The sequence below is a fragment of the Sturnus vulgaris genome, chromosome 1 (assembly GCF_052056855.1).
Source record: "Sturnus vulgaris isolate bStuVul1 chromosome 1, bStuVul1.hap1, whole genome shotgun sequence".
NCBI classification, from domain to species: Eukaryota; Metazoa; Chordata; class Aves; order Passeriformes; family Sturnidae; genus Sturnus; species Sturnus vulgaris.
Genome location: NC_142243.1, coordinates 50,439,866 through 50,454,662, shown reverse-complemented (window position 1 = coordinate 50,454,662; position 14,797 = coordinate 50,439,866). Strand labels below are relative to the sequence as shown.

The 14,797-nt window shown below is 39.6% G+C and overlaps 1 protein-coding gene across 3 annotated transcripts in view; it reads left to right on the top strand.

The window, feature by feature from the left end:
• LOC148225206 (uncharacterized) overlaps positions 1–14,403 on the top strand; it is a 100,765-nt gene extending 86,362 nt beyond the window's left edge. Inside the window, exon 6 of one of the 3 annotated variants that reach the window (XR_015804451.1) lies at positions 4,180–4,522. Coding sequence is in view for 1 of the 3 variants with exons in the window: in XM_088167052.1 (XP_088023178.1) it covers positions 11,989–12,053 (65 nt within the window). In the remaining 2 variants the exon portion in view is untranslated. Of the gene's footprint in view, positions 1–4,179; positions 4,523–11,988 lie in introns of those variants that run through there. The other 2 variants (XR_015804454.1, XM_088167052.1) reach the window with 2 other exon arrangements.
• Positions 14,404–14,797: the final 394 nt, after the last annotated feature.

The window sequence follows — 14,797 nt, the reverse complement described above, 5'->3', positions numbered from 1 at the left end:
GCCTAGGTTGTTCAAATACATTGCTACATATATATTAGAAGTAGAATTGGTTAAGAAGTTCAAACAGCTAAACTCTCCAGTGTACAAGGCTATCATTTTAGATAATGAGACATTTCTCCATTTTCCAAAATGTTAAAGAGAGCTTCTATAAATTCTGCACCTAGCGGCCCTGGGAGGATTCTCCTAATGGCCCCCACAGACATAATTTCATTGTCTGGAATGCATCATGATCACTTAATGCTGATGTGCAAAGCTTTGTGCTCAGAATAAAAGTAGGAGCAGGTAAGGCTTCACGACTTGAAACTGCAAAACTGCTTTTCTGCAAATAAGCTGCAGGAGCGGAGAAGAAATTAACTGTCACTAACTAAAATGACACCAGAAAATAAGTACTATAAAAATTCACTGAGAGGAATATACAAGGTCGTCTTCATACTCTGCATTGCATAAAAGTTGCAAACCAGGCTCCCTGGGCCAACTTGTGTTTCATAGAGCAGGTGGCAATAGTGCCCTTTAGGTACCAGCAAGCCAGGGGATGTGTCCCTCAGCCATCTGGAATTCTGTCAGCACACATGCTGGAAACAAAATGCACAAAGATTTGCATGACTGATTTTCTGCTCCATGCACTGGCAAGGACAGCAGAGACAAACAGCCTTGACATGCTGACCACTTGTGACAAGAATTTTCTTGGCAACAGAGACCCTCAGGTGACCAGCCATCTGTCAGCAGGCAGCCACTGCATGAAAAGGTAAAAATCAAAAGGGAGGAAAAAAACAACAACAAAAAAACCAATAAAAAACAAACAAACAAACAAACAAACAAAAAACAAACAAAAAAAAAATCAGAGAAAGGACAGAGAAAGAACAGTACTAACTGTGCTACAGACATTTATTTTTCCTTACAACAACAGAGGGCAGCAATCCTCCATGCTGTCCACAGTCCTGGCCTGCTTCAAGCCCAATGCGACACCCTGGAAGTGCTCAGCTCTCCCTTCAGCAAAAAGCAGCAATTTTATTTCTAGATAACAACACATTTTTATGTGTTCTAGCTTACCAGAAGAAAAAGGCAAGAAGACTAATGGTGGCTTCAGGCAGTAAAACAGACACCACTTCTCCCTTGTTAAATGATGAATTTTTTCAGGTGGAAATGCAGAACTATTTTTACACAGGCATACATTCACAGAAAAGCAATTAAAAAGAAGGGAACCCACACCAGCCCTCTAAGCAGGCTTTGAGTCTGTTGGAGTCGCAATCTTCTACGATATGACACAAAGGCTCTTTCTGCTCCCCTCCCTCTAGGTGCTGAGCCCCCTAAGAGGGGTCTGCATGCTCCCTGCATGGGGGACCATGCTACTGCCAAAAGCACCAGGCAAATTGTCAGCTGTGTACCACAGAAATTCCACATTGCTCTAGCTGATCACCTCTATCTTGAATCCAGCTGGGCCTCCTAAGGGAAACCCAAGCATTGGACTCAAAATGCCATCAGGACAGAACAAGGGAAAAACACTACATTCTGAAAGTCTTCAGGGTTTACAAAAGAAGAAGCTAAGACTTGGCCATTTATGGAGTAGTGTTGACACATAGCCCACCTTGAAGGAAGCCTCTCAAGCACTTAATTTCTTGATCTGGAGACAAAAACAGCATCAGGTCATGTGCTGGAAGTTGCATCTGGTGTTGATGAAAAAAATAAAAAAGAGAAGGGCAGTAAATCCAGACAGATCTCCTGCAGCCCCTCTGTTTAGAGGCACTCTGACGCACGTGTGAGCACCTCCTACACTGCAGATCAGGCTATCTGTCCCTTGTAAGATGCACCTGGGGCTAGGGAGCAGGAAAGCAACAATTCTATGAAGTGCAGAAAGGCAGCGTGTATTCCCACATCTGCCATGTAAAGCCAGAGTCCACCTAAACAATCAGTGCAATGTAGGACAGTCCCCATTTGAGAGGAGAGTCTTTATATTCATTATGTAAAGGCTGTGGAGATTATGTGAGTTGTCCAAAGCCACAAGGTAAGTCCAGGACAACACCAGGAACAAAACCTGCACCTCTAGAGTCCCTGGGGTTAATGCCATACTGCCTCATCCACTGTCCAAGAGCTTCATCTCTGAGCCATAAAAGGATAATCAAACATTTCCTGCTCAAAACATGGGCCATATTTCAGAGAATTTTTGTGGTTCAGTTCTCCACATGGACATTTCTGCCCCAATAAGATTGACTCTTGAGTGGCAAATCCATAAAGAAAATTTATTTTTCATTAGTTCATGTTAGCCCCCCTAGGTGTGATATTCAGGAAAATATTAAATTACAACAGTCTGGATCTTAGTTTCAGCAACATTAACGTTTCCTCTGTGAGCTTCAGAAAGTCATCATAAAAGCAGTCAAGCACTGTGACTGTCAGGTACTCAAATTCTAGCTCAAGGGAAGCAGGTTAAACACATACTCCTTGGAAAAAAAGAAATTTTGATTCAAAATGGCAGAGGGACTGAGACTCACAATGAGCTCAGAACAGAAAAACACAACTCATGATCCCGTGTTGCACAAAGAGATCAGTAGCTGCTGAATTACATATATAATTTATGTTGCTGAATCAGCCATGTATCAAATTCACAGTTTTAACTATTAATGCAAATGTAAAAAACCCCCCACATTTAAACAAAATGCATATATTTACAAACGATACCAGTCACTGAGTAAACAGATCATTTTGGTAAAGCTCTGAAGCAGTCAGAATTATTAAGTCCTATATTTTTTACTGACAGGAATTGTATTTGAAATCAGCCAAAGTTTTGTTGAAATAACTGTCGTAGCTATTTTCATTTTTCAGTTAGCAAGCTAGTTATGAAGGTGCCATTTATTTAAAAATATATTCAACATCTCTCCCTTGGAAGTCCCACAGGGTGAACGTACAGCTCTACTTGCCTGTTCACCTTGCACTCAAAAACATGGTGGCAGAATACAAAGAGAGGAGTCGTGACCAAAGTACATCTATATCCTCCCACCCCACCTCCCCCCTGCCAAAGACTTTAGCAATAGAAACTACAATTCACATTGTCTTCAGAATGTTTAAGTGTGCTGAAACTTTCAATTTTGAAATCAAGTAACTACAGAGAAAACATGATTTTTTTCTCCTAATCATGTCTATACTTCTGGATTTTGTAGACTCTAGGTTTTCAATGAAAGGGCAAGAAATGTTTTTGTAAGGAAAGAGTATTCATCTGCTATGGGCTTTTATAGTCTTTAGCTTTGAAGAGAAAAATTCTGCCTATCTCTGCCAGACAAGGAGTGCCAGTGCAATGTGTTCATATTTGCAGCTGGCCAGTCATAGTATAGCATGGCAGACATGCCCCAAACGCTTTGTTTCTTGCTATTTCAAGACATCAGAGGAAATTCACCATTACAGTTGTTCATAACCAGTGGCTGACCTTAGTACTGTGTACTCTGTATATAATGAGAAGGGAACAGATAGGAGCAGGAGAGCACCAGCTCTTTTCCTGGAACCCACACAATGGCCTTTGCAAGTAGTCTGACACATCTGCAGAATCAGATATGGTTTCTGTTTTTGTCTCTGCTCCCTGTATCAGGTAGTGCAGAAGCTTAATCTGACCATTGTATCAATACAGAAATGCAAAATCTGGAGTCTTCATGTTCAACTTTGCTTTTAACCACAAATTACCACCCAACATTGATTAGAACAGCAAAAATACTATTTCTGAAAATTATACCCATATTATACAGACAGAAAAATATTTTTAAGGTAATGTATTCTCATACAGAGGACATAACCTGATAATTAAGGTTGAGATTTTCTGTAATAAACAGATTTTAAAATTAATTATTTGACGATGTTGCATAGTTTAGTTCTGGACACCCGAGTCTGACCCTGCAATAAGCAAGTCCAGGGCAGTTTTTCAGCTGGCTGTCTGTTTCTGTGCACCTCACAACAAGCCAGATTATTGAGGACTGGTACGAACAAATTCCTGTTTGTTCTGTTAATGTTCTGTTAACTGTGGAAAACACCCTGTTTTTGTTTTATTGTTTATTTATTTTATTTTATTTATTGTTTATTTTGTTTATTGCTGTTGTTCTGTTCTGATTCCCACTCCCTGGAATTGCCTTGCCCTTATGCCCTTTCCCTCCCCATCGGGTAACGCCTTCGCTGCACCCAAAATGATGCCTGGCAAGTAAGAAAACTGCAAGTGCTTATGGGACACAACTCAGTAATAAAAAAACCCTAAAAACAACGAGCCAATATAACATCGAAAACTAAAAATGGTACTCTCAAGTAAGAAAAACAGTGAAGAAGATGAAATCACCAACCAGGACTCTCTTGCTTTGTCACCATGGCCTAAGAGCATCCCATCGACATGACACCCCTGGACTATGAGCCAACCAGTGTCTTCTGAGGGGCTCTTGTGAGCATCGAAGGCCCAGCTCTGCTGCACAGCAAAGCTGAATTCCTCCTCCCCTGGTCGGGAGCAGCGGTGGTGACCTGTTGGGCCCCCACCCAGAGCTGATTTCTCAATAAAGGCATTAAAGCAGGAGCTGGTCTCCTAGCCCTTATTTATTTCAAGGACTACAGTATCTAGTTTCCACAATCCAGAGGCTTTGCAAGAGCTAGTTATGCTAGTCTGACAAAACTTCATAGCAGCTCAGGATATATCCTGATCAGAAGGATAAAGACTACTTGAACACAACACCCAGTTTGAGGTCCTGTTCTTTGTGTCAAGGAAAGATATTCCCATATTACAAAAGAAGTAGGAGGGGCCATGAAAGGCCATCCAGTGATTGGCACTGGAGAGAAGGACTAAAAGTTTAACTTAAGGAAGTACAATTATGATTATTTTTACCACAATATGAAACTAATTTGCGGCCTTGTTTCGTACAATGGAGAGTGCCAAAACAGTCTGGGGGACAAAATAAATCTATCAGGAGGCACACCTATAGCTTTTAAAACCCGCGGAACTGAACGAGGAAAACCCCTCTCGGTGCAGGGGTGGCAGGACATCCCTGACAGCAGAGTGATGCCTAGAGCCTGCAGACAAGGCACAGTGTTTGCTGTCTAAAGTGGGAGGAGCAGATTGAGTGGATCCAGGGTCCTGACCTCAGCCGGCGGCACTGAGGGCCTTTAGTTCCACAACACCTTAGGCAGGAACGGCTCGGGCTGCGGCCGAGATCTCTGCGCTGGGTGCAACCCCTGACCTTTTCACAACCATCGTTCCGGCACCACTCCTCTGCTGAGGATTGGCCGGGAGGAGGGGACAGGTCCTAGTCAGGGACACAGCAGAGTTAGGCCCTGGCAGTGAGCCTGTTAACTGCAGGGATAAGGAGAGGGCAAAAGCCTCGACCCACCCTAATTTTGGGAAACGTTCATTCTTCTAACCAAACAGCTGTATGGAGTTGATGAAAACCTCTTTTTAAGACGGAAAAGATACTTAATTTCAGGATACCATACCAAACCATATCTTTACAGAATAACATCTTTTCTTCCATATGACTTTTTAATGGCTTTTCATTTATTTATTTTAAATTTCAAATAGGTTTTGTTTCTTAAGGTCAAAAGCACTGTTTACTCAGCTACTTTTAGCCATGCTGGACAGATTAATTGAATTATTCCATGAATTATTCATAGAACCAAGAAACAACTTGGGCATTCCTATGATATTCAAAGACAATGACAGCTTCTCATATTTTTGCTGTGTCACTGCAAATCCAGGCTCCAGCAAGAGTCTCACAGTTTTGTCAAGGGAGGCCAGAAATGAGCCTCTCTCTTTTCCCCTGTGCTCAAGTGCTGAAAACATAGTGAAAATCAGTAAGGCCTACTACAATGAAGACAAAATATCCTGTTGCTGGGGCTTTTTATGATTTACTGTGTCACTCCTACCTGACATAAGTTTGGGGGGGTTTTTGTGTTTTCTGGGCTTAAAATAAAACCACAGCTACCAAAGCAGACAAAAGGTTCTCAGAGCAGAGAAAGGAACAGCAGAGAGGAAATTGCTGTTGATTGTTCTGGAAATATCCTTCACCCAACTTACCAATTACACACTCTGTTGATCACATATAATTGTGATCTGAAAATAAATTCTACACCCTAGCAATTCACATGGTGTTTCATATTTAAAGTCAACCATTTCCACTCTAATGAACCTTAGTATGAAGCAGCAAAACCGTGGAGGGAAAACAGACATGAAAATGAGTGCTTGCTGTCTCATTAACATTTTACTTGCTTGGCTAGGAGTCCTTTTGTTACAGGAAGCTAAGTGGTTTTACGGCCAACTCTCCTGAATCTGTAATAATATCCAATATGCGCGTAAGTGATTTCTGCTTTTAAGCCACTGAGCCTCTAAAAAAATCTCCACTAAAGCTAATGTATCCACAGTCAGTGTGCAGCTCTAGCTAAAATTCAAGTAATTGCTGCCTTGGCCAGTTCAACAGCACAACTCCAAATCTGTCATTTGGCAGCTGTTAATATTTGTAACAGGATGTATCCAACCTGTCAGATATAATCTTCCTGAAAGCAAGTGTATGTCTGGAGCTAAAATTTTATTTCCAGTCAGTAAAAAGTTAATGCCAGGCTGAGATGTCCCAACACAGATCTAAGCCCACAGGAACCACAGAAGAGAGATTCCCTGCTCATATAGAACAAAACACACCCATAATTCATAGATATTTCTGGTCTTTTCTTCAAGAAAATGAAAGGCTACATTTAACACATCCTTTAAAGAAGAGTTGTAGGGGACCACAAGAAGTACTAAGCACTAAAACCTACATTTAATACAATTCTGTGAAATTAATATAGTAGATATTTAACTGAAATAAATTACAGTTAAAACTCCTAGCGTTGTGGAATCCTTCGTGACTGCAAAATCAGCCAAAAGTGCTGGTCATGGCTCTAGAAATAATTTATGATATAAAACCAGGTCACATATGAAAATGAAAAGAGAGCTACCTCTCAGTGAACAAATCCGTGTGAAAAATGTGCTTCTCCTGAGACCTGTTCTCACCTTGTCAGTGGGCAATCCATTCTAAACAAGAACAGATCAAATGAAGGTGAAGACTGTGGGAGAAAAATGGGGCTATCGATCCTCTTCCAGTGGTGATGAAAGCTGTAAAGCAGGTGGATGAATAAAAACCATCAGTAGTAAGGTCTAAAGGGAGAGAACTGAGACAAAGCAAAGACAAGCACAGAAGTTAAAACTATATAAGCCAGTAATTAGTATTTCTAAATAGGACTGTTACCTGTTCTTTCCATCCTTCCACAGAAACCAAGGCCAGTTTGTTTTTTGAAATCCAATAATGCATGCTGAAAGAGCTTTTAAAGACAAAAGCAACATGGGACACATCTCTATAATGGATACCTTTGGACCACCTCCTCAAAGGCCAGGGCATGTCATGCTCGGAGCTCCTAGGAGGGTGAGGGCCATCCACTACAAGATTCTCTTTAAAAATTTCCTACCATCTTCAATGGTACTGGAAGCCAAGTTTTCCGTAGAAGATTTAATTTCAGCAAGCTGACTTATTCTAAGACAGGAGTAAAAGGTTTTGCAGTAAATAATAATTTTTGCTCACGCTAGTGTACATTAGTTTATCTCATTTTCACCATTCCTTATGTTACTATCCCTTTGAAAACTTATTTCTGCTTCAGCTCTATTTATACTTCATAGTCTCAAGACTTCTGTTTGAAAGTGTGAAGTTTTATGGAAACACAACAAAAGACTGCCTGTCATGGATTCTTAACTGCTCAACTCAATCTTGCCTTATGAGCTTTTGGTTGAAGTGGATCTTGATAGGCTATTAACACAAAAATATTATCACTGTGAAAATTAATTTTACTCATTAAATCCTTATTCAAACAACAGAGACTAGGTACCAGATTGGTTCCATGTACCTTTTCTAAAGACAGGCTAGGCATTTGAAACATTGAATGACATTGTGTGCATTACTTCCAACAACAGCTTGGAAAACAAATACTCTCACAAAGACCAAAGAAAAGATTAAGTAGGAGTCTGGGATTGTTTCCAGCAGTAGCAAGTAGCAGAAGCTGGGAGAAAAGGTAAAAAACTGATGAAAGAGTCAATTTGAGAAAGAAGCATGCCAATCTGTGCCAGGGTTTTGAGAGTATTGGATGTTCTGAAGGGTTAAAAGATTTGTATAAAAAGCATATTTAATTTTCACAGTTTAAAAAGCATGTGTCAAAGTATAAGTTTTATTATCAAATTTTCAGTTTACTTTGTTTTATAAAAGTAAAAAATTAATGAGAGGAATTTTTCAAAATTTTTATTTTAGACATGCACAGGAACCTTGGCATTGTGGACAAAGTCACACTGAGTCAAAGCTAGAAGTGATGGCAAACATGAGCTACTGAAAAACCTTCTTCCTCTTTGAATGTTAGTGCATCTCTTTTCCAGTCTTAAACTGAGCCAAACAATCTTTTTATCATCCAGATAGTTTTCTAACGTCTCTCCTGATCTTAAGAAATAACTCTTAGAAAGGTATTTTTCCAAGACAAAGGCTCTCCTTCTGCATCTTGACCATCTCAAGAGTGAGATGAGATCTCAAGAGATATGCCTTGTTGCTAGAGTGGGACAAGAGTCTTGATGTACACCCACCATAGCTAGCTTAGAGTTTTGAAATTTTTTTGCCAGATTATCCAGATCTTGTATTGTAGTTCAAGTAACAGGTCTGAAGTTGCAGAAGAGTCCAGAACTACAGAACAAGAATGGAAAGCATATTCAAAGAGTAGAATGCAGTCTTTATTATTTAATTTCAACTGTTTCCCTGAAACCTTAAGCAGCATCACATGAATATGACCTTACAAAACTGCATGAGAGTATAATTCTGATTCACTCTTTGTCTGTTGAGGGCCAGGAAGCTCAATTTCAAAAGCCTGACCACATAAAATTGTGCAGAAATCAATAAACACATCCAGAGCGGTTCTGATAAGAGGTTTTATCAAAATTTGTCTTTCACATCATATTGTCTCAAATAGATCACATAGGAGCGGTTCCAATGCCTAAAGACCTTCTATCACAGACATCCTACTACAACATCCCAAATTGTTCCAGTAGTTGCATGCTGTAACAGAAACTGTTGTGTCATTATTTGTTATTGATATTGACTAATTTCAGATTTCAGTCTTTGACTTATCTTTCAGAAGACTTCTTGCTTAATCTGTTGTGGTTCAAACCAAAAAAAGGTTGCAAAACTTAATTCTTCCCAGAGTGAAATCCGTAACTGGGAGTAAATTGCATTAGCTTCCCTACTCAATAGATAGGAGTAGTCTCTTATTCCAGAAAGACACAGACTGGTGGTATGCAATAGAACGCTAGTCAGAGGAAGTATCTAGTACAGAGCTACACCTGCATCTCTCATAGCTGGGAATTAGTTAACCTCTGACTTTTGAGGATCCATAACCCCATGCTTAACAGGAGAGAATCATCTTACCTAAAGGTTAAAGTCATGTCTTTTCTGTGGAAGAGCTATGGAGGGCTCAGCCCTCTTCTAAAATGAATTCAAGAATGGAAATAACTGGCTTTTAAGTCAGCTCACTGACAGAGAATCTGAAAACTCGTGTTTAAATCCATCCAGGGAGCAGAGAACAGAGGAAGTTCACATTGACAGCAACAATTTAATCTTTAAAATATATGCCCAACACTGGTATATATGGAGATATATATATCTCCCTCCCTAGTATCTCAATTCCTGAATTGTTTCCTGCAGAGTGACATAGTTTCAGAGACTAGGCAAGAATGTGCTTCCCATCATCAGAAACATCTCAAGAAAGTCTTGTAATTATGGCAGTGTTCTCGGAAATGAAAGCACAGTGAACTTCAGTCTGCACTTTCCAGGCAAGTGCACAGCTTATTACAAAGTCACACTAACATGAACCTCCCTGCATTTTACATGGAACCCAATGCTGGGTCCTTCCATCCGTCATTCTTATGGCTCTTGCCAGTGGTACCTCTGGGGAAAGACAGGGAGGGAATCAGATGTTGGGGGTGTTAGTCAGGCCAAGACATAGGCTAGGCACCATTCTCTTGCCAAGAGAGAGAGAATTCTGGTTCTAAGTCCTGAGGAGAGCTTAGAAGCTGAACAGGGAAAGAATCTGGGAAATGCAGGCATCTCCAGGCAATATGCCAGGTGAGAGGAAGGTTTACAAGATTACAGGTTTAGATGTAGAGATCTGAATTCCACATGGATGCTAGGTGAGGCATTTTAGTAGCTGGAGACTTCACAGGTTCCATAATCTAGTAATGTCTTTTCTCCTGGATTACATAAAGAGGCTGACTTCAGGTTTAGTCTTTTTTCCTATGCTTCTTGCTTCATTTCTTGAAGCTGCCTTTAAAATTCAAAATGTGTGAACTTATTGGGAAAAGAGAGGCAAGCTAGTTCCCCTGTAAAATACAGAGCAGCAAAATCCTTAGATGACACAGTAACATTCCTCCAGATGTTTCGTTGGGTTTTTGTTTGTTTTTCTTTTGTTTTTCTTTTTTTTTTGACCTTTCCCTTCCATTGTACGCACCTTTTTTTTTTTGTCAGAAGCAAAGAAACCATGAAGGAAGAGATTACCCCTAAAGATATATAGAAGGATCTAACTAGTTTTCTAGCTAAAAATCAAAAGGGAACTCTTAAATACATCTAGTGATGAGAAATTCCTTAAGTGTGTTATTCCTATGAAGTATTTCATCATTAACTTTGGTAAGATTTATTATTTCTACCTTTTTTTATGCCATATGCAAATAAAATGTGGTAATCCACAAAAGAAGACAAGCCTACTTTTCTCCTGAGACAATCAACTTAATGAATAGTTAGTAGAATATTAGTAGCATTAATACTTAATGAGTTAAATCTTCTTTGCATCATATCCTCTCGTTTCCCCAGCTTGCTAAATAAAAGTCTATTTTCTTAAATTAAAGGACATTTCTGAAATGAAATATAATAAAATTGCAAAGAAGAAAAAGTTAATCAAGATAATTAAAATGAAAAATTTTTAGAATCATCCACTTTCACCTGCATTTGCAGTATAGTTGAACTAAATTTCTAATTAAATGAGAAAGTACGTGAAGTGCAGTTCAGCTGATTTGCATTTATGGAAATGGAAGAAAATATTACCTTATTAAAGTGAATTTTAGAGGAAATGTCATAGCACAGAGGTTGGCCTGACTTGACTTTCTAGTAGATTATGCAGCCCTTTATAAATTTGACTGCTTCACAGAGTCAGCTCCTCTGTAACTCTAAATCAGCACAGTCTCACTGAAGTTAATGAGGCCACATCAATTTAGGCCAGGTAAGCATTTGCCCACTAACACTTTGAGTGTGTGTATTGCTGCACAGAGCAAAATTCAGCAACATCTACCACTGTGTACACCTGAGAAGGATGCCAATGTAATGCTGCTGTACCCAAAAATTGTAACCAAATTTTGCTGCTTGGACAAGGGCTGTAGCAGACTGTCTGTCTCTGAGGATATATTCCTGCAGATACCTACATGAAAACAAGCTAAGTGATATTTGCTGGCCTTGAGCACCACTGCTCAGAGTGCTGTACACAGCATTTGTTAAAACTACCAGTTACTCCAATTTTGTGACAGACCTGAATCTGAGCTGACCTCATAGGCTCACAGCTGGGAAGGAGAAGGGGATTTTGTAGCCACTGCGTAGTGTGATGCATGTTCTCCTTCATGCTGAGATCTCTCTGCTTTTCTACCTGCACTCCCAACAGTGAGGTTAACAGAACTGTGTGGTTGCAGTAAAAACAGGGAAACCAAGCTCTCTTTTACTGTCAGTAAACAACAGCTAGTTAGTGCTTTAAAAAAATTAGGCAGCCTATGGCTAACCCTGCATTGCCCTTCTGCCTGTGTATATATTCCTGATGTAATACAATTAAGGGTATTCAAGATATTTTATTCTGATTAGGTTAATGTAAGACAAATCTCATATTTTAAACTCCTGAGGCAGGAGGAAAGATTCCAAGATTCTAATAATGTATTTCATCTCACAGATGGAGCCAAGAAGAGCTCTAACTATGTGCATCTGCTACAACATCAAACTACATTTATATTATAAAAATGTAATACTTGACATCAGCAGAGTATTCACCTTGTCTCTTTAAGAAACCAGGATTCAGTCTACTGAAGAAGCAAATGCTATTCCAGCTAGTTACGCTTATATTCTCTACAAAAGAAAACGACCACTTCTGCCATCACTTTGCTGGGGAAACCACTTCTGGTTTTGGGATGTGTTCCGTGGTCAGTGATTCTGCTGTCAAAGTTGTATTACATCAAAGACAACAAACACCTGCTGGCAGAGATAACAAGTCAACCCAATAGAAGAGTCACTTCAGAGAGAAGGCTCATTTCCAGCACTGCTTCATTGACTGCAGCTACAGGCCTGAATTAGTCTTGCAAAACTGTCAGGAAAACTTACCAGACCAAGCATAAAATTAATTCTACAACTCGCTGTTGGTGATGATCCCTAATGGTGATGACAAGAAATATTAATGACATTCAGTTCATCTGCCAAGTTGATTACTCAGACCAGATAAACAGTCACAGTTTTGTGGAGCAGTTTCAGCTGGTAAACTCAAATTACAACCTCATCATAGCACCATATGAAACAATGTAGTCCCACTCATTACAGGCTGTTCAACCCAGTCTTTTTCTCAGCTGCCAGGGGTCACCAGATAGCTAAATAGCCACAGAAAACTCTCACTGCTATGCATGTGTTATCAGGTCAAATGACCTTCTCGTCCTACTTGATTCCAAGTTCATCACTTTTGCTTCCTTTTATTTGTATTTTAAATCCTTTGAGTTTATTGTTAACTATGGAACTATATATGTATTTGGAAAATACATTTTAGAAAAAATACCTTTCTGTAATATTAGGTATGCAAAATCTACAGTTGACTTTCTCTGCTATTTTCCACAGGAACTCATTTAAATGCTTTGAGAAATCTTGCTAAGGTTAAAGATGATGTTCAGTACCTCCAAACAGATTAATTACAAACAACATGCACAACTGTCACAAAAATTATTTATTAAAGCGAGGAAGGCAAAGAAACTCAAGAGGCAGGTCATTTAGAAGCCATTCCCCCCCAAAATTGAGGAAATGGTACAGGTTGTACTCCTTTTATCTGGCCAGATGTGTCACTGCTGTGCAGCAGTGCTGCAAGGGTGTGGAGAGGAGGGAAGATAAACAAGGAAAAACAAGAAAAAGAGGGCAAGGAAGAGACAGCAACAGTCTTCCTGCCTGGGCTGGGAACATACATCTTGCCATCTTCAATGTCTCATTGTGTTACACAGGTTGCAGCTGACACAGAATGCACCAGCAGAGAGAAATTGTTACAGGAGATCAGTGCAGAACACTTTTGGTGTGGTACTGGATGTTGATAGTGAGGTGCTTGGCAGAGCAGGGGAGGGAAGTGAGAGATACAGCCCTGTGAGTCTGAAGGAGGTGCTAGAGGCCACAGCTTCCTGAGGACTTGTTACCTGACTAACACAGGCTTGACACATCTGGGGAATGCCAGAGCTGCACAACACAAGTCTCCAGATACAAGCAATGGGTGCTTGAAGATGGAGGTCGCAAGAAAGATTTGTCATCAGGGCTAGAGAAACCTTTAATCAAGTGTCAGATTTTTTAATCGTCTAGGTTTTCACAGGTGGCCATTAAATCTGTGATTCCAGTGCTTTGACAGCATCTTTACATTCTCCCTTAGTGTGTCTATCAAAGCTGCATGAAATGACTGTTACTACCATTGCTAAAAAAAGAAAAAGCACCAAAAACCCCAAATTTCCCAAAGCTCCCAGCACCTGAGGTACTCAAACTTGTTACTATTGGAAAACCAGCATCAATTCAAAATCAGTTGAAACCTAAAAAGTGCACTGGAAATTGTCACTATAAAGGTGTTTGTGTACACTGATATGACATCATACCCACAGGAATATGTTGAAGGAAGAGGATTCCTACAAGGGGAGAAAAACCACCCACAACAAACAAACAAACAAGTCCAGGTACAGCTAGGAAAAAATGCCATGCTTTACCCAAGACTGAAGTCTCTTGTTTAAAATACAATGCATTATCTTTCTCTAGTCTCAAAGGTATTTTACAAGAAAAGATATCTTGAAACCCTTTGTAGTATCATTCTCTATGAAGCAAAGAGCCATTCCCAAAAAATCCACATTATTTGGGTATGTTTAGTCTTGGAGAAGTTGGAGGGTAATAGGTTTCCTTTGGATGCAAGTTGATTATGCATGGCCTTGGAGACTAGGAAGGTGTACAGAGAAGTCAAGAGGGCCAAGTTTAGCAACCTCCCATTGTGATCACCTGACAAGACATGCTTCAACTATTTGATCATATCTAGTTATCCTTCTAGATGCACCTCTACTGCTTTTCAATTGGCTTCACAAAGCAGCATGATTCTTTAAAACTTATAGAATGCAGCCTGCTAGGAAATGGACAAGTTAGAAGAGCAAAGATGTATGAACATATTATCCCCTTGCATTTTCTGTACTTCTCTGATCTATGATGATTACAAAATGTTATAGCAATCTCTAAAAAAGACTTGCTACTGAAAGGCCATCATGCTAAAATGGATGCTATATTCACAGCTGTGAGCTCATGAGGTGTTTTTTTTTTCTAAATCTCTTGAAGCATGAAGAAAACTGTACCGTATATCAGATTTAGTGAACTTACAATTTTTACTGGAAATGGTTATTACATAGTTTAATCCTAAATGTAAGATTAAGGAAATCTGTAGTGAATTACTTAGTGTCAGGATTACATAAATCAGTGGGATACTGAAGCACTTTAAA